General features: G+C 46.0%; 1 protein-coding gene across 1 annotated transcript in view; it reads left to right on the top strand.

Annotated features, from left to right (window-relative positions):
• LOC119446259 (chromodomain-helicase-DNA-binding protein Mi-2 homolog) overlaps positions 1-24,762 on the top strand; it is a 78,937-nt gene that overhangs the window by 24,394 nt on the left and 29,781 nt on the right. The window contains 11 exon segments of the mRNA XM_037710642.2: positions 402-602; positions 3,186-3,323; positions 4,992-5,113; positions 11,555-11,672; positions 11,998-12,053; positions 14,314-14,455; positions 15,709-15,840; positions 16,589-16,706; positions 19,554-19,678; positions 21,526-21,760; positions 22,542-22,919. Coding sequence (XP_037566570.1) covers positions 402-602; positions 3,186-3,323; positions 4,992-5,113; positions 11,555-11,672; positions 11,998-12,053; positions 14,314-14,455; positions 15,709-15,840; positions 16,589-16,706; positions 19,554-19,678; positions 21,526-21,760; positions 22,542-22,919 — 1,765 coding nt within the window.

The raw sequence follows: 24,762 nt of genomic DNA, 5'->3' as shown, positions 1-24,762 counted from the left end.
GATATTCTAGCCGAGTTCTAATTGAGCTGGGTGGGTCATGTAATGCATAGGGCAGATAACCGGTGGTCTATTAAAGTTACAGAAAGGGTTCCAAGAGAAGGGAAAAACAGTCGAGGATGGAAGAGAACTAAGTGCTGAGCTGAAATTAGGAAATTTGCAGGCATAATATGGGGTTGGCTGGAGCAAGACAGGGTGACTACATCTCTTACATTTTTATTTCAGTAAATAAAAAAGGGGGGGGGGGAGGTAATTGGAGATTGCTGGGAGAGGCCTTCATGCTGCAGTGAACATAAAATAGGCTGATTAGGATGAAACTAGCAAGAACTGCGTGCTGTATTGTGTGTCTGTATTGGCACGTGCAACCTCGTGCATTCAATGCTTTGGGCGTTGGTGTGTTGCAGGGCCACTGCCGTGGTCCCTTCCTCGTGAGCGCCCCACTATCAACCATCATCAACTGGGAGCGTGAGTTTGAGGTGTGGGCACCGGATTTCTACGTGGTGACCTATATTGGGGACAAAGACAGTCGAGCTGTCATTCGAGAGCACGAGTTTTCTTTCGACGAGAAGGCGGTTCGCAACCCCAACAAGGCCTGCCGCATGAAAGTGAGTGCACATTTGTACATTTTTGCTGTATTGTTCGTTCCAGTGCTGTCTGCTCTTGCGAAGGGTTGGTCAACGTATGCATCGCTTTTCCCTCTCTAAAGGGATGCTGCAGCTGAATTCTGAGGTTGTGTGTACTAAAGATTTCGCAGTCATTGTGAACACTGTTGGGATAATCTTTGCATTGCTGTTTGCGGAGCACTGGGAGACTGGAGGGAGTTGCAGTGGTAACAACGCTGATAGCGACATCTTATGATGCAAAGTCTAACCAGAGAGCACACAGAACCAATATTGCAGTGGCTTAAATATTATACTTCAGTGCTGGTGTAATGCGTTGGTAGCGGCATAATCATTCACGTGCAGCACTTTCATGATTTTTTTCGGTGATCACATTGAGGCGACACAAATTTTTCAAATTCGTGGTAGTTGGACAAAATGCCACAAGATCATGCTACCAGCATTGCTACTGCCGTCCATGGCTCTGGTAACCAGTAATCCGCAAACGTTAAGAAATTTGTAGACTGAAACTGTCTTGTCAGGGATGCATCTACTTCCTGGCTACTGAAATTGAAACTGGTTTGCAGGAACAAGTACACAGCATAGTAAATTATTTCGGGCATACTGATGCTTGCAGATATTTTTCCTGTGGTTTGGACTTTCAACATTAAAATATTATACAGTTGACTTCCGTTAATTCGAACCTGATGGGACCGACAAAAATGATCCAACTATCGCAGCAGAAAAAAAATTGCAAAAACACACCGCTAATTCATTTGGCAGTATTTTACAATTCTAACATGCCCTCGAATCAAACGTGCCTCCACTTTCTATGTGTCCAAAGCAGAAAAATAGCGTAGAAGTGACATTAAAGCTCCTAAACAAAGTAAAAATCTAACACGCACTTGATTTTTTAGCAAGATAAATGAGCACGGGTCTATAATATGTGTTGCACAGTGGCGGCCAGTCTCCTAAAGTCAGCTTCGCCGCAATAGATTCGTGTCATGCGGTAAAGCATACGAGCGTCGTGAAGGCAGTTTTGACAGTATGTCCGACTGCACCGCACAGGCAATTTTCGGCCAAGCTTTCTTGAAATAAAAAAAGCATGTTTTAGAATCCGGTAAATATCGTAATCTGACATTCTGAGTTAGTTATTGCTTGAAAATAGGGGTGTGCAAATATCAAAATTTTCGGATATAAACAGAATACAAATACATAGCTTGGAATATCGTATAATGATATGCACATGCATTTATAACAAGCTTGGCTATTTTAATATGGTAGAATATCACGATTACATTGCCAATGATAAAACATTAGACATTTGAAAATTGAATAATTCCCACCAGCTGTGTGTTTTCGCTAACCTATGCCTTATTATACAACATCAAATGCCCGTAAACGCAGAGGCATCTGCTGTCAAGCAATAAGCTCAGGAATTGGGGTGGCGCTGCAAAAGATGTGCCCTCGTCTGCAAACCTGTGCGCCTTACCGAGAGGTTGGTTTTCCCACAAGGCCGAGACGTCTAGTAGTTAAGCATGCCTTACAGGCGAAATTTCGCCAGCAGCATGTAATTATTACAAAATTCAGCACAAAATCATATGCATATTCTTAGAAACAAACGCTAAGAATCATGTTTTGTGCCTGCATAGCCAGAAATATATTCGGTTTGTTTGGAAAATTTGTACCCAATCGAATATTCAAAAAGTTTTAAATGCCTAGTTTTTGAGTCAAATACAAATATTAAAAATATCATTTTTGATAATACACTCAACGTCCCATTTTTCTGACTCTCTAGGAGCCGCGAAAACGTCCGAAAAAATGAATGCATGCCTTTTACTGCCCCCAAGGGCTCAAATCGCCACAGGCACGTTCGAAATAGCTCTAAAGGCCTGCCAATAAACTTATTAGGCATATCAGTTATTAGGCGAAGGTTTTCTGCATCCCGAAATTTCAGTCGTTCTTATACATTGACTCTATGCGGTACGTGGCGGTGCTGCGAATGCGTACGAATTATCAGGCATGTAGGAAAAAACAGCCGTCCGGAAAATCGGTCATTGACTGTATCCAAATTTTTTGAATATTTGCACGCCCCTAATCGAAAATCTACCAATAATGAGCAAAAAATCGGGATTTTCGATGTGATATGACATGGTGTTCAATGCATTCACTGTCCCCTAAGCTTTGCTTACACTGTCACTGAAGAGGTCGCTATTTGGGTCACCATAGTGGTCAGGCGCGTGCGTGCTGACTGGTCAAGTTTGAATTATCAGGCGAAGGCCAATTTGAGGATTGAAATAAGGAAAGTTTGGGCCCATAGAAATGCATGGGCACTGGCCGGGTCCTTCAGCCAGGACCGAATTGATCGAAGTCTACTGTATGTCCAGAATGCCACATCAGTACTTCTTTTTATGTTGCAAGTGGAAAAATTAACTCTGCAAGCTTTTTTCATTTGGCTGAAACTGTGCTCTCTGATAGCATTGCTGCACCTTGTCTCGGTGAACTTGTGTGCAACAAATTTTGCGTATCGATTTCCATGGACAACAAGTTTCCACCTTCAGTATTTGTGCATATTGCTTCTCATTGCAGAAAGATTCAGCAGTGAAGTTCCATGTGCTGCTGACATCTTACGAACTGGTGTGCATTGATGCCACCATTCTCGGCTCAGTGGACTGGCAAGTGCTGGTCGTGGATGAAGCTCATCGACTGAAAAATAACCAGTCTAAGGTGGGTGCACAATGGCATGCTTAAGGCCCATTCTTTGTGTTCTTGAATTTTGCTGTTGCAGTAAGGAAGGGGGAATTCACCGCATCAGTCACTCTTGTGGACAGACTCTGAAACAGATCAACGTGCCCACATGTTAGATTGTGCATTCACAAAAAACAATCTGAGCTAAACAGTACCCTGGTAAACAATGCTAAGCGTGTACAGTGCCCAGTGATCCAAACGTGATACTGGAACCATATGGCGGATGGCACTTTTTGTGCCACCAGCAAGTGCTGGGTGATGGCTGAGGGGCCTAATGCAGGCACAATGGATCAAAAGGGCTCCCACTTACAACACAAAAATGCATCAGCTTGGTGTCCCCAGCGCCCACTGGCAGCGCAAAAAGTGCCGGCAGCCACACACTCCTTGTACAGTAGAACCTCGTTCATATGTTCTCGAAAAAAAAAAAAAAAGAAACTTGCTAGCTGGGAAAATGTACAATCGAAAGTCACAAAAAAAAGTTCGAGGGTCAACTGTAGTTGAGATGTACTTAATGCAAGGCTTTGCATGAATCGTTGAAGCAGACGGCAGACGTGCGCAGAGCTGGTGGGGCGGCCTGAGAGGCACGTTGATGTTCTTGTGGCTTCAGCAAACTTACGTTTGCGATACTCGAATTCGGCCTGTGTCAGAAGCTTCTTCAAGCCCACTCAGCACGAGACCGTTGAGTTGGTCCCAAGCCACCTGAGACACGCATTGTCATTTTCTTTTGCAAAATGAAATCGAGCCGGCTGGCGATGCTGGAATAGAATGTCTATGATGCTGCCAGATTTAAACATGACACTCACTTCACACCGCCTGCAGCCGGGAATGGAGGTTCATTTGGGTTATTGCCCATTAAAAGTGCAGTGCGCTTCCAATGGCACTACGCCCCATACGCTGTGAAACAAGAGTGAAGATGCTGATCGCAATCGGGTCGGGGGTGATGGCTGTGAATGTGGCGTCGTCGCCCTGGGAGAAAATTTGCTGGTACCAAAAGTAAGAAACCGAATGTGCGCCGCCGTTCTCACACGAGACGGGCGGGCAAGTATTGCGGGGAAGCTACTGCAGCAGGTGGCTATGGTTCTCGGAGCACGCGCCTAGCGTCTTTTTTTGTTTACATGGGATCTAGAAACTGGAGACGTATCATATGATCACAGTTTGCCAATGTACCAAACATTGGCGCCGATAGATTGTGTTTTCTGGGAATGTATGAACCTGTAAAAAAAAAAAAAAGTGTAACTGTACTGGGTCATTTTTTGCGATCTCAATATAAATAGTGAACGTTGGCACCAGGTAATCATGTGTAACGGGATCGTATCACGAGGTTCTACTGTATTACATTAGTCTCTGAGCACTGCGCAGTTTCACTTGAAAAATTGTTTGTGCAAACGAAAAGCCTGTGCAAACGTCCGCCATTGTTTGGCATTTCTGGGGCATTCCAGAGAAGGAACATCTGTTATTGGGAGATGCTTGCAGTGTCGCAAACACCACATGTTACGCAAATACGGAAATATTATGCAAATGTGCCACAACTATAAAGTAGCATGCTGTTGCTGTGACATTCTCATTTTTGTCCTTTTGTTTTTCATTGAGGAGCTTCTTCTTATGTTGACCAGTCTTTGCTTTCTTTTTGTGTGCGCATGTATGCAGTTCTTCAAGGTGCTGAACAACTACAAGATCAACTACAAGCTTCTTTTAACTGGTACACCACTCCAGAACAATTTGGAGGAACTGTTCCATCTCCTCAACTTCCTGAGTCCGCAAAATTTCAAGTAAGTTCGAGCAGTGCCAGCTTCTTAAACATAAGACTGCTTGGTGTAACTTCGGTTGTTCTGACTGATTGATTCTACTTTTGCATGCAAAGTCATGTACAGTTGAATCTCGTTAATTCGAACACGCTTAATTCGAACTGCCGGTTTATTCGAACTGACGCTCTGGTCCCGTCAAAGTTATGTGTATTTCAATGGGCGAAAACGCTCGAAAGTTCAAGCGCGAAAGCATTTGCGACGGTTAAGGGGGGAGACGGGTCTTTGGGACCGGAAAATGGTGAAAAAGTCGATTTTTTTTATATGGCATTTTAGCGTTCTGCGAGCATTTTTCTATCTGTCTGCCAATTTTCACACGCCAGAAATCGGTAATTTATTCGTAATAACATTTCAAACAGCACGCGCGAGTCGAGCTCGCGCGGAATCCGACGCCAAAACGGCAGTTTTCTTTCGACGCAGAGCTGCCGTTTCGCGAACACCGTAGACGCCATCTTGGTCTCGTTTGAAAGAGCATTTCTTCGTTTTGAAATTCCCGCTGTCGCCACTTCGTTTCACTCATTGGTTGTTTAGAAAAAAGCCAACAAAAAAAAAGCAACATGCGCAATGCTATTGGCTACTGGGCGCACGTGAGGTCACGGAGCCATCTCATTGGCTGAGCGTGACCCGCGTCGTCTGCTTGGCGCGTCGCAACGCAAAAAAAACGTGACAGTTGGGCCGCCATTTTGCCAGCACTTCGATCTGCGCGCTTACGACCAAAGCTCTCGCAATGCCTGGTTCAGCGCGAAAGTTCCATTCGCGGAATAAGTTTGGCAAGAAAAGGAAGAAGTCTTTGGCCAACAACTTCAAGGCTCGTCTACCACCGGGAAGCGTCGACGAAGAACGTGATGGGTCGCCAGCCGCCGCCGCCGCCGATGTAAGCTTGTCGGGCGTCTGGGATGCTCCGACAGATAACAGCCGCGTCTGCGACGAAGGAAAGAAGCCGCTGCCGCGTCGATCAGCGGAACGCGCGGATGAAGATCGGGGCTCCGTGTCACCCACCCCAGCCGCCGACAAAGAGCGATTCGCCGAGTCGCCCGAGGCCGCTGACGGAGAATTAGGCCTCGCTGGCCAGCCGGCCTGCGGAGTTACGACAAACAGCGGCCGCGTGCGCCGCGATACTTTGATGCTGACGCCGTCAGATCTGCAGGCAAGGCAGACAAAAGCCGATACAAAACTGCGGGAACTTGCTTCAACCGCCGCGACGAAAAGAAAATTTGATTTTTTTGATGACAGCAACGACGCACCGGCCAGCGCTGCCCCGACTCAACAGAGCGACGAGGAGAGTTTCTTCATTGCCGATATTCAGTGTTTGAGTGGACTGCTCGGCGTTCTAAAATGCAAATTTTGCGGCGGCGGCAACGTCAGCTTGTACAAACGCGAGAGAGAGTATGGCCTTGCCGTGAAAGTGTGTGTCAGCTGTGCAAACTGTGGGGACATCGCGGAAGGATGGAGTTCTCCGCGGGTGGACGGCGATCAGAAAGTGAATCCGTTCGCCGTGAACATCCTCGCCGCTCGAGCGATGCAGTCTACTGGCAATCGTCAAGCAGCAATGAATGACATTTTTTCTACTATGAACATTTCCCATCGCGGTCTCCATAAAAAAACGTGGCAGGGATATGTCAAACAAAAGTTGACTCCTGCAGCAACTCGCGCAGCCGAAAAAGTCACCAGCGAGTGCGCGACGTCAGTTCGGCAACTTTATAAAGAACTGGACATTCAAAACGCCAACAACATTGCCGTTTCATTTGACGGCTCATGGATGACACGCGGGCACTCGTCTCACATAGGTGTGGGCGCGGTGATTGAACTCTTCACTGGGCTAGTGCTCGACTATGTTGTGTTGAGCAACTTCTGTGCCGGGTGCGAACGAGGGCCGAAGGAAAACGATCCAGCATATCAGACTTGGCGGGACAGCCACATGTGCCAGAAAAACACTGCAAAGAAAGCTGGCGAAATGGAGGTGGAAGCAGCTGTTCTCCTTTTTAACAGGTCTCTGAGAAAAAACGGCCTCAGATACACGACCATTCTTTCAGATGGTGACAGCCGCGCTTTCCATGCTTTGCAAGAAGCAGATGTTTATGGCTTCATCAAAATCCAAAAAGAGGATTGTGTGAACCATGTACAGAAGCGCATGGGCACTGCCTTACGCAATTTGATTGCAAGGCACAAGGGAGGCAGCTCTGAAACCCTCGGAGGAAGGGGAAGGCTTACTGGCGACCTCATAACAAAGTTGAGCTCGTATTATGGCTGGGCCCTCAAATCTCACAAGGGAGATGTTGAGGCCATGCAAAGGGCTGTAATGGCGACATATCACCATGTAACTTCAAATGACAATGTGTCAAATCACAGCCTATGCCCGGCAGGCCCAGATTCTTGGTGCCGCCAAAATGCAGCAGCAGCAAAGGGGGAACCCGCTCCCAGGCACCATTACAATTTGCCACCGCATGTGTCTAAAGCTCTGCTACCGATTTATGAGCGCCTGTCGGAAAGAAAGCTTTTAGAAAGGTGCCAACGGGGTAAAACCCAAAACAATAACGAAAGCCTTCATTCCCTTATCTGGGCACTGGCACCCAAGGAACGCCATGCTTCACTGTTTACGGTTGAAGCTGCAGTTGCCGAGGCAGTGATGAAGTTCAACTGTGGCAATTTGAGAACCTCGTCAGGCATCCTGGAGGAGCTGAGTCTGAACCCCAGCCTCCCAAGCACCAGACGGATGAACGAGAAAGACAGGCACCGAGCGGCTGAGTCTACACGCAAGCATGCAAGCACCGAGCGTGTCCAGCAGGCACTAAAGAAGCGCCACTACAACGCTAAGCAGCAGTCAGACTATATCCCTGGTGGCTTTTAGCACCTGCATTGAAAAATATCCACATTCTACTTGTTATTTTTTAAATAAACTGTGTGCTATTTGTTTTTTGCACTTTTCTCAACATGTAAATTTATGACTCTTTTCAATTTTGAGGCCTACATATCTCAGCACCTAGGGCAGGTACAACAATAATTCTTTTTGCAATGGAAACCTAAATGCATACACAATCCAAGTATGCAAGCAGATTTTTGAGCACAAGTCTTCATAATTAATTAATCGTTAAAATTATAACTGCATGGCAGGTGCTTTTCAAAGTGTAAAGTTTGTTGTGCTGTAAATTAGCTAAGAATGGCCAAATAAAAAAAGTGCTTGCATTATATCAATCTTCAGTCATTAGTCTATTCAGCCATAGCTTAAATATAATTTTTAATTAAACACTTTTTTTCCTATTGTGTCCTTAAACAATGGAAGATGAACTTCAGTTATCTCAGGAACAAAATAACTTACTGGAAAAGTAATTACATATTTGAAATCAGCAGAAAAAACTACACAAGCCAGTGCAGTTGCATTAAAATTGATGGATAAATAATGAAAAAGTGTCTAAAATGAGTCTGTCCCCTTAATCGAACATACCGCGGACCGACAATGCTCTCAGCAGCGCGCCAAATAACGCGGTGGCGCCTCCGACCGGCATTGCTCCGACACCGCCGTAGAGCAAAAGCATTGGAGAGACCCCTTCATGCAGCGGTGGAGGCCCAGTCCGGCCAACGAACTGCCCACGCCAGCAAACGTTCGCTTCCCGATAACAGCAGATAATGAAACTTCAGGGAGCGGCCTAAGCTGGCGCCGGGCCGGTGGCGTCGGCACCCACACTGGCGCAAACGCTCGCTTCCCGATAACGGCAGAAAACGAAACTTCAAGGAGTGGGCTAATCTGCGCTGAGCCGGCTGTACCAGCGGCGGGCGCGCACGGAGACAATCGAAGGTGAGGAAGCTGTGAGGGAGTTGAGAGAGAGGGCGAGGGGAGCCACCGAAGCGGCGGAGTTGACAAGGCCAAATCCACCTTCCTGCCGCCCTCCTCCCTCACCTTCGACGGTCCCCGCGTGCACGTACCCGTCGCCATGTCCGCGCCGTCCGCTCCCTGAAGTTTCGTTTTCTGCCGTTATCGGGAACAGAGCATTGGCCGGCGTGGACATAACTCGCTATGCGCTTGCGCGCCGCGAAATTTCACGACTCGCGCCGTTCGTTCATTTTGCTATGATGCTCGAATACTTCAAAAATACGTGCTTTCGTTAATTCGAACAAATGTTCGGGCCCCTTCGAGTTCGAATTATCGAGATTCGACTGTATTTCTACACCCCTGGAAATGTGCCACTGCCATTTCTCATTTTTCTTTGGCCTTCCTACCTAAGCAGGCAATATTTTTGTGCACATAACTTGTCCCCTTAATGCACACATTGGAAAAGTGAAAAAATACATACTCTAACCCATGGATTCTCAAAGTGGGTTCCGTGGAAACCCTGTTCGGGGTTCCGCAGGCCCCTGCTCGGGGTTCCGCGAGCCACTGATAAATTTTCCGTGGTCCCGCGCTCGCCAAGTGGCTAAAACGGCGAACACGAGGTGTGCTCGATCCACAGAACCTCCATTACCCATGCCCATTACCCATGCCCATTACCCAGCTCACTGGCGAAAACATTATCGGGATGTGTCCGTGGTAGTGAAAAGCGTGTCTGATTGAATTGAGATGAATAGGTGCGCCGCAGCCGTGCTGCGAAGGATGTCGGGAGGTCTTTGTCGCTACTAGCTCTAATCAGTCATGAGATGACAAGAATTTCAGCTTTCACACTGCTCTTGTGCAAAATACGAACAAGATTGCTGATTCATTCAGTAAATAAAGGCGTGTTGACATAGTAAGCATTCATTTATTGTTTTCTTTATACCCTGGGTAATTCGACATTCGGTTCATTAGGACAATTGAATCCGGTTCAATAGGGGGGGGGGTTCCTTGGCGCTTCATGGAGCTTAGCAAGGTTCCTTGGAACGAACATGCTTGAGAACCCCTGCCCTAATCCATTTAGATATATGCACAAAATGAAGCTCATACCGTATTTATTAGAATCTAGGCCGATTGTCTTTTTCAAATCATATACCAAAATCTAGGGTCGACTTAGATTGGAGGATCTTTAAAAAACGCACCAGTTTTTAACTGATATTGATAAATATGGCATATAGCTAGCGAGATCTTTTAGAAAAGTCAGGATCGCAGCCGCTACTAGCCGCGCCAGTAGCCAGCTGAAGTACACGAGCGACGTCGCCATTTTGACCTGTGTTGTTTCGGTATTATCATTGTTTCGGCGTGGCGTTATCGTAATGGCACCAAACAGGCGATGCCACTATAGTGTTGTATCGGTATTATAGGCGTGGCGTTATCGTAATGGAACCAAACAGGCAGTGCCACTATAGTGTTGTATCGGTATTATAGGCGTGCGGCGTGGCGTTATCGTAATAGCATCAAACAGGCAATGCCACTATAGTGCCGCTTTCATATGAAAAGTTTTGCTAGCTGCTGAGGCATCGTCAAACATTCAAGCTTGGCGGGACTTCGACATCGATGAGAAAAACGCCCGTCGTTGGAGGGGGCAACGGGAGATGCTTCTTGCATGCGCCACAAAGAAGATGGCATTTACCCGGGAACTTTGTTTGCGTGCTCCTTCAAAAAGTGCACCATCTCTAATGCGCTTGATGGTACTGAATGTAGTGTGCACTGTTAGAAGATGACAGCGATAAGATAGCAATGAGGCTAGCAGTGATGATGACGTAGAATGAGCTCGGCATCTTCATGCCAAGCTCATGAAAACAGCTCATAAATGCCGTTTTCATTTTGTGAATGCTGTTCTTGCTTTTTTGTTCGGCCTAATTTCGAGGTAAGTTTTTTCTGGCTTCAGACTTTAGGGGGTCGGCTTAGAATCAGGATCGGCCTAGATTCGAGTAAATACGGTATATGTATCTGAACTCAAATGTATGTGCAGAGTGATAGTTTAGTAAGAAATTTGTTTTGTATGTTGAGTCATTCTTACTTGCTGTTCTAATGCACAGAGTTGCAGTGATGCTTCACCACAGTGTACTCCGGATTGCCCTACTAAGAAAAGTTGCACATCACTCACATGCACACTTAGTATGTGCACTTCATGGATATTTGGTGCAGGTAATGTACAGAAAGATATGTGAGGTAGACCACAGTGATCAATTAGAGATAGGGCGCAAAGAGACCAACAACTGATAATGAAGTGTGTTGGCGACTCTAATGGTGGCACAGTCTTCCTTGTGTATAAGTGAATACACGCTTCTGCACCAGGCTCAGGTTCCTTCAGTTGCACGCTCTGGCGAATAAATGCGTGGTTTCCATTTGCTAACCTGATCAATCACCTATCCGTCTGCCTAGCCCACCGAATAGCACTTAAATATAGGACCTCATTTCGTTCCGCAAAGTGTGGTGACCTTGAAGTGATACCTTGGGCGACGCACCACTAGGGTGAGAGCACATTTCAGTTTGCCAGCATGAGCTGACTGTGTATTGTTGCCGTGTCCCTGCACCTGCAGCGACCTGCAGGGATTCCTGAATGAGTTTGCTGACCTGGCCAAAGAGGAGCAGGTGAAGAAGCTTCACGATCTGCTGGGATGCCACCTGTTGCGGAGGCTCAAAGCAGATGTGCTCAAGGTGTGTACGCAGGGATGTTAGCTGCTGCTAAGATATGCTGCTGTTTGGGACACTCGTTAGTTATATTTCTTGGTTGATGCTACAGTACTTTTTAAATTGTTCACATTCAGTTTTTGAGCACTGTGCATACACTGCGTCGACACAATCTGTGGGAAAGGACCAATGAGATTGCGACTCTGCTCAACTCTCTTCTTTTCTGGTATGCAGGAATGGGGAATAGCTTGCTTTTTATCTATTATTATTATTGTATCGGATAAAGGTACACTCTTGGTGTTTGCCGATTTCTGTGAAATTTGTACTGACATAGTCCTCCTTTATTGTGCAGGGAATGCCCTCGAAGAGCGAATTCATCATTCGTGTTGACCTTACCCCTCTCCAAAAGTGAGTTGGAATATTTTATGTGCTCTGCTGCAGTTTTATGTCACCACCATTTGGGGTGGGGGAGAGTCACCAAGATGTCAAGTGTGTGGGGGGTTTCGTATCTCACAGGATCACCGACCACCCCGGGTTCAAGCTTAGCAAGGCCGTGTCGGCCGTAGCGTTGCGTACTCTAGCGCACCGCTGCGCTGCACGCGCTCAGACCACAAAATGGGGCTCAAGTGCTACGCACACAAGAGCACGCAGTATTGCTCTGAGTTAGCAGAAACAGTTTGCCATCTGTGGCGTCACCCAACACTGCACAAACGCCTGGTCGCGGGCCGGGGCAGGAATCAAAGGGCTTCCATGCCAAGGGCGAAAAGGGCGCTGCTAGCACGTCACTGCGAGAGGGTGGCTCCCTGTGACACGGCGCTAAGAAACGTCCCCGCAGCTGTGCTGCTTGCTCCCGTGATAGCCAATCTGTCTACTCGCAACAGCTTAGACAAACTCCATCAGCTTGGGCCTCCGATAAGTGTGGTTTGACACAGTATGACTATGTGCGAGCACTAGGCACCGCTCTTCGGCTTAGCGTTCGGAAATGATCAACACAAGGTACGCACTCGCCGTACGTGCAAAGGCACCGTATGTGAGCTCAAGTCCGAGATACAAAGGAGTCGGTGGACAAGAGGAAAATGTGTACGTACCCAGTGCTGCTCCGGAGAGATCTCTCCCTATCTCCAACATGAGTGCCCCCACCGCAAACCACCGCGATTGGAGTGCCACTGCCGACAACCGTCGCGAGTGGAGAGAGGCATAGGGACGACAGAACAAGTGAATGCCTCACAGAGGTGCCGAAGCATACCTCAATCCCCATAAGTAGCAGTAGTCATGTGCATTATAGTGATGCTTGGGAAGAATTCTACGGCTTCTCTAATGCCACTGCTGCCACATTTTGATGGCAAAATGCAAAAAACACTCGTGTATTTAGATTCAGGTCTACGTTAAAGAACACTAGTTGCTCAAAATCAATCCAGAACCCTCCACTTTGGGGTATCTCCTAGTGCCAGTGTTGCTTTTGGATGTTGAAAGCACTCAATTAAATCTCTATGTGAGGTGGACCTCCATTTTATTATTTGAATACCCACATGTACTGCGGGGCAAGCTGGTTCAATTAAAAAGACAATATAAAGATTCTGTAGGGCGGTCAAATGATGTCTAGAAAACTATTTCTTTGTTTTGTGTTCTTTCACAGGGATCTAGGAAAGTTGCATTCTGTTATCTAACATGTCATGCCATGGTAGATGTTATTGATAAGTTGCTTTCTGATACCTGTCCCATAATATTACAGCTTCATATCAAGGTGCGTATTTGGCAATGGGAAATAAAGACCCAGAAATATACCAACGAAGTCTCACGGACCCACTGTGCTGGCCTGTAGTGGCTTTGGTATTGCGTTGCTAAGCCTGAGATTGCAGGATTGAATCACAGCTGCATTTTGATGGGGGCGACACGCAAAAACACATCCGTGTACCGTTCATTGGGTGCACATAAAGAACCCCAGGTGGTCAAAGTTAACCAGGAGTCCCTCACTACGGCATGCCTCATATCGTGGTTTTGGCACATAAAACCCCAGAATTTAATTGAATTAACTTAAAAGAGGTGTCATGAACAACTCTTGAAACTGAAGCTTGTAAAATGGCAGGCACCACTGAATATACGAAAGTGTTCAATTTCACTTCAGGAGGAAAGAAAAGACATTCACAAATTTTAATGCTGTTGTCGATATGTGATCAAGCCTTCTCTTTTTCCTATCAGTGCAAGCATGCTGTATCTTAGTTTCAGCAAAGTGGAGGCATGCTAGTACAGGTGTTTTTAGGATTTCTGGACCTCATGACTGAAGCTGATGACTGTTAACAACTCTGCATGGGTGCTTTCTTGCAAGTAGATTTGAGGTCTGTCCACTGGTTTCTTCTATTTAAGGCCGCCAGGCTTCTTCATTCGCAGGACAGGCAGTTCAGTCTGCACAGCCAAGTTAAGTCCAGGTACAGAAACAACAAAGTTGTGAACTCTGGTACCACTGCTGCCATAAAAGGAACTTTTCAGTCTGTCCTTTGTCCATGTGCCTATTGTGGTCCTTTTTGTATGGAGCTGACTCATTCGTCCGGTATGCTTTCATGTAGTCAACACTGCTGCCCATTCCCAAAGAAAGTTAGTCCTGCTCTTCAGTTTGAGTACATTACTGCATAGCTGCATTACTCATAGCTCACATTGTGTGTACTTGCAGGAAGTATTACAAGTACATCCTGACTCGTAACTACGAGGCACTTAACGCCAAGGGAGGCAGCCACTCGGTGTCCTTGCTGAACATCATGATGGACCTGAAGAAATGCTGCAACCACCCATATCTATTCCCCGCTGCCTCACAGGTATGTTCTTTCTTTTTTTTATGTGTTCATGATCACAGTATTCCTTTTGAGACCAGCACAGAAGGGATCTGCAAATTTAGTTGTCTTGCCAGAAGTTAAACCTAACAGAGCTTAGCAAGAAATTGGGCTACTTTTTGCTTGTTCATTTTGTAATACCTTGAGTACAGCTGCCAACAATGGAAGGACACACCAGACAAGCACGACGGAACTGCAAGGGCAACTGAGCTCTGAATATATGGCAAATTCAAGAACTATAAAGTTTATACCCACTGTGGTTGTTTGGTGGTTGTGGCTCTGCTGCACGTGAGGTTACAGAAATGATTCCCTATTGGTGGCCACACTTCGAGAAGGGCAGAATGTAAGAATGCCTGTGAACTACAGTTCGGATATACATTAAAGAACCCCCGGGTAGTCAGATTAACCCTGAGCTTTTTACTACAGTCTCTCTCTCAGAGCCCTGTTGTTTCTTTGCTAGCCCTAATTGCTTGTTATATGTTTTACATCCTCCTGGCGGCATTGTCACCCTTCATGCTCCTCTCTTTTTTTCCCTCTTCCCCTTGCCCCAGTGCAGAGTAGTTGGCTAGAAGAATGTACCTCGGGCCAACCTCTCTGCATTTTGTATCATTAAACTTTTCTCTCTCTCTTAATACAATAAGCCCCATCAATCGGTCATATCAGTCAAGTTAGTCGAACCCAGTTAACCATGTAAAGAGTCTGACAAGGAAGTTAAAACTTTCACAAAACTGGACTTGGAGCTAGCTGTAATGAGGAATGAGTGTTTCTCGGTCTTCAGATCATAGCAGACTTGTTATGAGGACCACTCCTGCACATCTTTGTGCAATCTGAGGCTCTACTGAACATAGCTTGAAGTCTGTGCATAATGCTGTGGATGCAAATGTGCTTAAGAACTGCTACATATCCTTGCTTTCATCTTTAGTTCTTTATGTGGCATTTGGCTAATGAGTGGTTCCAACACTGAAGTTTACATTCTACATGTAGTTGTTCTTTTGAACTGCCATTTTGTGGTGAAAGTCTAGGTAAAAGTGCCTAGCATTTGCTCTTTCCGTACTGAAGGAAATCATGAAAAGTGTGCTGAATTTCCCAGAGATATCCATAAACTTCTACACCCTGTCGACTAAACTCGTCATTGGCTATTTTGGTACAAATTCCGGTGACAACTATACTCTTCTGTGATGCGGTAATCTGTTGAAAACCGTGTTGGAACTCGTGTGCGTCTCTTGTACATCTCGCAGGAGGCACCGCGCATGCCTAACGGAGCGTACGAGGGCACAGCTCTCACAAAAGCATGCGGCAAGCTCATCCTGCTGCACAAGATGCTGCGCCACCTTAAAGAAACTGGCCACCGTGTCCTCATCTTCTCACAGGTATGTCACTGTCCTTCTCACAGGTATGTCACTGTCACTGGCCAATATCAAAGTGTTGTTGCTTAACATCACTCAGGAGGCCTGTTTAGATTTAATAAATAACCCGAATCTCAGTTGTAGGCATGCATGTTTTGTTGTTTGGCTAACACAACTTAACAAGGCAATAAGGAATCTTTAACTCTGTTCAGGAGCTATCAGTTGCAGGGATATTGGTGTCAGCCAGCTGACTGAAGCAGGGAGCATAGACTTGACAAGGAGAAGAAACAATTTGTAGACATCTTGCCAGGGCTATTTTGATGTTTTCACGTCACAGAGTGCTGTTACGGCTATGATGCATTGAACTGAATGTTGTCTCGTGAGGTACTTCTAGAAGTCTTAACTACTACCTTGTAAAGGTTCCAATTGCTTGGATGTCATCTTGTATTGCCGAGACACTAGAACTAGGTAACTTCTTGGCTAGCTGGCAACTTCTGTCTAGCAACTTCTTGGCTAAGTATAGCTTGCACAGCTTGTAGATGCTCAGTGCTTGATTCTTGCGTTGTATTGCTTAAGACACTAGAAGCAAGCTTTTGGCAATCTGTCCTAAGCAGTCCTAGCTTGAGATTTCTGAAAGTGATGAAAATTATTTTGTGTCCTTTTCAAATCTTGTTTTGGACTAGCAACGTAGGTAGTATCTTTTGAAAAGTGTAAACCTTTAGTGCCATTGATAGTTCTCTACAGATGTGCATGATTTGCTTGCTGTTCACAGATGACCAAGATGCTGGACATTATGGAAGACTTCCTAGAAGCCGAGGGATACAAGTATGAACGTATCGACGGCGGCATCACTGGCAGCCAGCGACAAGAGGCCATTGATCGTTTCAATGGTATGGCTGTGTTATGCATTGCAAATGTGAAGCATACAGCGATTCGAGTGTCTTCGCTGCTGTAGCTGGAAACCTGTGACACTACGCCCAAGCAGTGAGGTTCTGTAATGAGATCTAGAGATGGGAAGCTCAATTTTGCAGAACTCTGTTAGCTGCCACTTCGGGATACGCACTTCGTGAATAGTGCACAGGCCGTGGCGCTGTGGCCAAAGCAGACTCAAGGCTGTGGTAGTGATCCAATTGTAGAGACAGTAATGATGTCCGTGGGAGGAAGCTTTCTAGCAAACCTCAGTACAGTGGACTCTCGTTGATACGATCTTCACGGGAACCGGAAAATAAAGCGTATCTTCTGAAAATCATATCATCCAACATATTATCCATCCAAATCGTGTTATCGGAAAGAGAAAAAGAAACGTATTATCCCGAAAAACGTATTATGCAGAATCGTATCAACAAATTCCACTTTAGTCACTTCCTTCTCTTTCGGGTACGAGGTTGCTGGGTTAATTCCTGGCTGCAGCGGCTGTGTTCTGATAAGAGCAGAATGCAAAAATGCTTGTGTGCTTAGACTTTAGGCAGCCGGAATGATTCTGCAGCCCTGCATTCTGGTGTCTTTCATAGAACCTGTATTGCTTTGGGATCTTAAATTGAATGAATGGATCAGTTAATACAGTAAAACTTTGTTAAATCGGAAAATCGCATAATTCGGACTCGTCCTCTGGTCGCGGCCAGTGTATGCATTATTCAATGAAATCAAACTCTCGTCAATTCAGACATATTTGGCCGCACATCGGTTAATTCGGACAGCTTTCGGAGCTTGGTGAGCAAGGAGTGCTGCGAAGGTGTGACTGCAAAAGAGCAACAACGGCACTAGCGTCCAACCGAAACAAAGCGGCAGAGTCCTTAGCGCCAAATCATCAGCGGAAATACTACGTGAATGACAGCAACGCCAAAACGCTTCATGCCTATTTGTGCCTTTATTCTTGCGTTTACTACCACGCATAATACTGCATTGGTTGCGGGCTGTCATAATTGCGTAGTCGCCATCCATGATCGTGTCGACAGTGGGCGCGGTTTCTTCCGCAGCGGTTGTGGTGAACAGTAGTTTCATTTTGACTTGGTACGTGCGTCAGCCGCATGCCCAAAAAAAACTGCGCAGTCGCCATCCATGATCGCATCGATAGCGACGGCGGTTTTGTCCACGGTTGTTGCAGCGAACGGTAGTTTTGTTCTGACTCTGTGCGTGCGTCGGCCACGTGCCTTCAGCACTTCAATGTCATCGTTCATAATCACGTCGATGGCAGCCGCGGTTTTCTCCGCAGTGGTTGCGGCAAACAGTTGTTTCGTTTTGCCTTGGTGCAAAGCTGTCGAGGATGAAGAGCACCGGCTATATCACGATGGACGGACCATCTGTTAGCAATCAGCTCACTGGCGAAAACATAATCGGGATGGGTGTGCAGTACAGCAAAGCATGTTGCAAATGAAGGCGTGTGCTGCGGCCGTGGAAGTTGTGGAGGCCTCGATCGCAAGTGCCAATGTGTCGCGTAAATGAGCATTTCAGCTTCCACTCTGTTTTTCTGCAGAAAAGCAACATGATTTGCGCATTCATTCACTAGATAAAATTTTGTGTTGACGTAGTAAGCATTTGCCTATTGTATTCTGAATAACCTCGATAATTCAACCTTTGGTTAATTCAGACATTTTGTCCGTTCCTGTGAAATCAGAATTAACGAGGATTTACTGTATAATATCCCGAGAGATAGCCCACCTAAAATCTAGACCAAATTGGGTGAAAAGAGGGAGTGGGCTAACTTTCGTTGTACAGTCGTGAAAAGTTGGGGAAAAAAACATTGTAGCCAAAGGTTGTAAAGGTTTGTTTATGTGCCCTTGTTCAGCCTTCCTCAAAACTTAAAAAAACAGTCACTATCAGTGTCGAACAAAATGTCGATGACCTCGTCACGCACATGATCAGACGTGGTCGGCAGGAAAGCAGAAGGGGGAACCGCCGATGCCAGTCGCTCGTGGAGCTCGACCCCCCCCCCCCCCCCTAGGGGAGTAGGATTACAAGTTGGCTATCTTTTGGTGTTGTGGGAAAAATAAAATAGCAATTCATGCCAAGAGCAGTGGTGGGTTTTCTTTCGGGGGTGGGGCATCTCTTGGGATATTACGGTAATCAGTCAAACACTCATCGAGCCAATCAATCGACAATTTACCCTCCTACTTATTTTGCTGCTGAGCACGAGATTTAGTGTTCGATTCCCAGCCACTGCAGCCGCATTCATATGTGGATGGAATACAAAGACTCTCGTGTACTTTCATTTGGCTCAATTTTAAGGAACCCCAAGAGGTCGAAACTATCAGGTATCCGTCATAGCAAGTGTGTTGCTTTGGGACAGTAAACCCCGTGATGTGATATGATGCTTTACCATCTCACTCATCGTCACAGCTTCAGCACATTGTCACATGAGAGTAACTCTCATACTCCCTGTTGGAAGTTTTTGAGAATTAAAAGTACCCTAGGAATCCTGCCATTAAGCAGTAGATTCTGTCATGTACACAGTGGCTTGTTTGCTGATAATACTGTAATTCTATAAGGTAGCTAATTGAAGGCGTGTTCACAATCTCTGATGGGACTTCAGGCTAAGTTAGTTTCTCATGAGTGCTGTCATTTTCCCTGAATAAAATTGAAGGACCCTGCGTTTCTGTACCTTTGTGGACTAATAAGACGTTAGCTGTCTAAACAACTGTGAGAGCAGATCTGTGGATTTATAACACTGTGTCTGTGCATTGCATTGGGCATTGTAGTGGACAGTCCTTATACAAGTGTTTCTTTTCATTCTCATGCAGCTCCTGGTGCACCCCAGTTCTGCTTCCTGCTGTCTACGAGAGCAGGTGGCCTGGGCATCAACTTAGCAACCGCAGACACTGTCATCATTTACGATTCCGATTGGAACCCACATAACGACATACAGGTACGGGTGGCTTCCTTTTGCTTGTTGGTTGTTCGTGTGATTTCGGAGTCCTTGGACTGACGGCTGTGTGTGCTTGATGTGAAGGGGGAAAAAAAATGATGCCCATCTGTAAAATGCAACGAATGGCCTGGGGCAATGCAGAGAAGAGTTTAATGCTTTATGGCCGTCTCTTGTAAGTGTTAAAAGGTGCTTTTGTCGCTCAGCCGCTTTTTCCCTTTGTGCTGAGGTGCTGCCTCAGGATTTTTTTTTTTTTTATACAAGCTACAGTTGTAAGGCTGTTTTTGATGTCTAGCACAGTATCAAGAGCTAGGCCATGCATGATGCCCAGTTGGTAGTTGGCACTTGAGGCACCACTGTAATACTGCTACCTTTAGACAGAAGTGCTAATGAACAGTTGGGTGACATCAGCCATTAGTCAGCTGTTACTTTTGTATCTAATCTGTGCTGTAATTAGCAGTGTGATACCAAGATGTACCTCGTTCATACGCATTGGGGGAAAAAAAAGCGTGAGAAAACATACTAACTGGTAAAACGTGCGATCCGAAGTCACTAGGAAATATTTGACAGGCTCGACTGTAGTTGACATCTACGTCATGCAAAGCATTGCGTGAATCGTTGCAGCACGAGACGCGCGTTGTCGTCTTTGCGGCTTCGGCAAGCATACGTTTGTGCTCCTCGAGTTGTGTCTGGATCAGCAGCTTCTTTGAGTGGAGAATTTTAGCGGGGAAGTTTTGACGTGCTGACATGGTGCAAATCGTTTTGGCAGGAGACACTGATGTGTGTCCAGCTGGTGAGGCCCAAGTGATCCAAGACGCACGTTGTAGTTTTCCTATTGCTCAGGGTTTTAAAGACTGCTATGGGAAACTAAAATCGAGCTGGTGTGTGGCGGCGCAATTTGGGTTATTGCAAATTAAAAGCATGCAGTAGGCTTCCAACAACACTACTCCCCATGTGCTGTGAAACAGATAGTTGAAGATGCTCATTCACAACAAGGTTGGCAGGGATATAGCTGTTAATGTGGCATGCGAAAACCTGCGAGGAGATTTGCTGGCACTGGAATAGAAAACTGAGTGCGCGTTGACAGTTTGACGTGAGACGGGCTTGCGAGTATTGTGGGGAAGCTGCTGCTGTGGCGGGCGGCTGCTGCTCACGATCGCGCGTGCATCGTGCCTTTTCTTGTTTACATGGGATCTAGCAGCCAGAAAACGTATCATGTGATCGTAGTTTGGCAATGTACTGAATATTGGTGCCGAAATATAGTGTTTTCCAGGAACATATGAACTGGCAAAAAAGTAGTGTAACTGCATTGAGTCATTTGTTGTGTTCTTTATCACAAACATTGGTGATGGGAAATCGTACGTCATGGGATCTATCAACGAGGTTCTACTGCACTATCTAGTTTTTACAACGCGTTGTACACATGTACAGTTTCTTTTTTTCTTACCTGTTCCTTGGCGTGTAACCTGAAAATGAAGACTGCAAATCAGACTAGGGCATTGCAAACGTCACAGGGCATTCATTTGTTTCAAGTTGTCAGTTTAAGTTTCAAAGAAATTAGTTCTTCTTTTCACAGAACGCCTGGTCAGCGTACTTTTGAACACGGGAGCACCTCTCGTAAATGTAGGCGTTGATAACAGCAGATTCCGTATTCTCAATTGCGAGACATGACTGTGCCTTATCAAACTCTTCTGAAAGAGATATTACCTGTGCAAAGAGACCACTAACAAGCCCGTGGATGCATGTCCTTGGTGTTTTGTCTGCCATAGAGGAGATTGTCAAATGTTCACTTGATAGACAAGTGCCCTAACGCAGTGTTCTAACCTCTCTTTGTGGTTACAACAATGCAGGCGTTCAGCCGTGCTCACCGTATAGGCCAGGCCAACAAAGTAATGATCTATCGCTTCGTGACGCGTGCCTCAGTGGAGGAGCGCATCACGCAAGTAGCGAAGAAAAAGATGATGTTGACTCACCTGGTAGTGCGACCGGGCATGGGCAGCCGCTCAAACACCATGTCGAAACAGGAACTGGATGACATTCTGCGTTTTGGCACTGAGGAGCTCTTCAAGGACGATGAGGGCAAAGGTGAGCCTTCAATTCCTGGTTGCTGTCGTTTTTTTCCACTCTCTGTCTTTTTGTGTGTGTGAGTAGTACCTAAATTAAACCTGCGTGAAGTGCACCCAGCTTTCTCAATCACAGTCATGCAGAAAGTGTGACTGGTTGACCACTGTTTAGTGCGTTTGTTTGGTTAGTAAAAAAAAAAGATATGTATTCAAAGATATGTATTCAATAAAATCCCATTGATACATTTTCCAGAGGGTCTTGGAAGCGAAACTTTAAAGCTGGGAAGCCAGGAGTCTGTGAGCTATGTGTTGAAAACGTACAAATGTGTAGTAGCAGCCAGTAACTGGGAAAATGTGAACAAGGTCCTATTGTGTAGTGTACAGTAGAACCTCGTTGATACGATCCTCGTGGGAACCGGAAAATAGAGCATATCATCGAATGTATTATCCAACCAAATCAAGAGATCAGGAAAATAAAAAAAAGAAAGTTGCATCTTGTAAAAGAAAATGTATTACACAGAATCGTATCAACGAGGTTCCACTGTATTACAGGGCTGGATGCTGTAACTGCCGCTCTGGTAGCCGCTTTTTTGCTCATCACCTTACCGACTAAACGTAGGGACGACGGCACACCGGCGTCGGCCAGCGTCACATTGTCCTGCATGCACCTGCATGTATCTACATCCTAGTTTGTCTACTTCTGGCTTTTCACTTGCCCTCGAGGAAAGTTATGTGGTTTTTGTCATCTGTATAACCCAAAAAATTTTTTGCTATTGTTCCATAATTGCGTCGCTGACGCGCAGAAGACACTATCCACTACGACGACAAGGCGGTGGAGGAGCTGCTAGACCGCACCAAGGAAGGGATCGAGCAGAAGGAGCTGTGGGCCAACGAGTACCTGGGCTCATTCAAGGTGGCCGCCTACGTCACCAAGGAGGCCGAGCAGGAGGAGCCCGAGACCGAGGTGCTCAAGCAGGAGGCCGAGTCGGCCGACCCCGCCTACTGGGAGAAACTGCTGCGCCACCACTACGAGCAGCAGCAGGAGGACATGGCGCGCTCCCTTGGCAAGGGCAAGCGCGTCCGCAAGCAGGTCAACTACACGGACGCCATGGGCGCCCAGGACGATGCCACATGGCAGGACAACCTGTCTGACTACAACTCGGACTTCTCAGTGCCCTCCGGTGTGTGTCGTGCACCCTTACTCTATTGTTGTCGCACTTTGGTTTATTATAGACAAAGCTGTATGTTTTGTAAGCAGAAGGGGCACTGTGCTTGCAAAAAGAATGGAGGCTGAATCCATGACGTTTTTTTGTTTAGGAGAGCTGTTTGCCATTGACCGACTGCCTTTGCTAGTTGCACAGTAAAACCTCATTAATTTGAAAAATTGGATAATTCGGACTCGTCCTCTGGTCCCGGCAGCCATGTGCATTCTTTAATGCACTCAGACTCTCGTTAATTCGGACGTATTAGGCTGCACATCGGTTATTCGGAAAACTCGCGGAGCTTGGCGAGCGCAGAGCACTGCAAATGTGCAAAGCAATAGAGTAAAAACGGTGCCAGCCTCAGAAATCGCAAATCATACGTGAATGACAGCAACGCCGCAACGCTGTGTTTCTTTTTGTGTCTTTAAAGTCATTATTCTTGCGTTTACTGCCGCGCATAAGACTGCATTGGCCGCGTGCCTTCATAGCTGCGTCGTCGCCATCCATGAATGCGTCGCAAGCCACCACAGTTTCATCCGCAGCGGTTGCGGAAAACTAGTTTTGTTTTGAATCGGTGTGCGCATCAGCCGTGTGCCTTCAGAACTGCGAGGTCACTATCTATCATCGTGTTGATAGCGGCCCTGTTTCGTCCGCAGCGGTTGCAGCAAACAGTTTCATTTTGAGTGTGGAGCTGTCAAGGATGAAGAGCACTGGCTACATTGTAATGGCCAAATGATCTGTTGGTGACCAGCTCATGGGCGAAAAAATAATCTAGATGTGTGCACGGTAGGGAAAAGTGTCTCAGTTAAAGGCGCACGCCGCGGCCCTGCTGCAAATGGAAGTTGCGTGGCCTTCGCCGCTGCAAAGGTGAATCATTCACGAGATGACAAGAACTTCAGCTTGCAAACTGCATTTGTGCAAAATAGAAACAGGATTTCCTCATTCATTCAGTAAATAAAAAGTCTTGACGTAGAAAGAATTCATACTTGACTCAAAGTACAAAAAACAGGGACACAAGAAGGAAGACCAGACAGGACGAGCGCTTGTCCTGTATGGTCTTCCTTCTTGTGGACTTGTTTTTTGCGCTTTGAGTCAAATATGAATTCTTAAGAACTCGCCCAAATTTTAGTTCCTGTAGATGTAGTAAGCATTTGTTTATTGTTTTCCTGATACCCTCGGTAATTTGACATTAAATTCTGACATTTTTTTTTTTTTTTTCAGTCCTGTGAAACTCGAATTAATGAGGTTTTACTGTGTGTCCAATGTTGCTATTGGCTAGCACCCTTTTCATATGAGAGAGTTCTCACATTAACATCCGCCGCGTTGTTAAGCACGAGGTCGCCGGATCAAATCCCGGTCGCTGCGGCTGCATTTCGATAGGGTCAAAATGCAAAGACGCCCATGTCCCGTGCATTGGGTGCATGTTAAAGTTCTCCTGGGGGTCAAAATTAAACCGGAGTCCCCCACTACGGCTTCCCTGATAATCAAATCGTGGTTTTGGCATGTACATTGGCAGTTTTTTGTGAATACATTGACAGGTCTCTTTGCCGTTTACTGCATTGAAATAGAATCTTGTCACTTCACTTTTAAAAACAGCCATGTGTTGTTCTGTGAATTCGTAGCGCTAAGATCCTCAATTATTGTAACTTCTTATTTTAAATCCCCTGCAGGCCCTGTGTGATAAATTGTACATGCCAAGCTACTGCACCGAAGCAAAAGCAGTGATTAAGATAAAGACATGTCGCATACATCTTGTAAACAGTTCCGATTGGACCTGAGCTGCAAGTTTGAGTAATACGTGTAAAAGTGTTTTAAGTAGAAC

Source organism: Dermacentor silvarum, chromosome 3 (genome assembly GCF_013339745.2).
Source record: "Dermacentor silvarum isolate Dsil-2018 chromosome 3, BIME_Dsil_1.4, whole genome shotgun sequence".
NCBI classification, from domain to species: Eukaryota; Metazoa; Arthropoda; class Arachnida; order Ixodida; family Ixodidae; genus Dermacentor; species Dermacentor silvarum.
The sequence above is the reverse complement of the archived record's forward strand: the minus strand, read 5'-3'. Positions and strand labels throughout refer to the sequence as shown.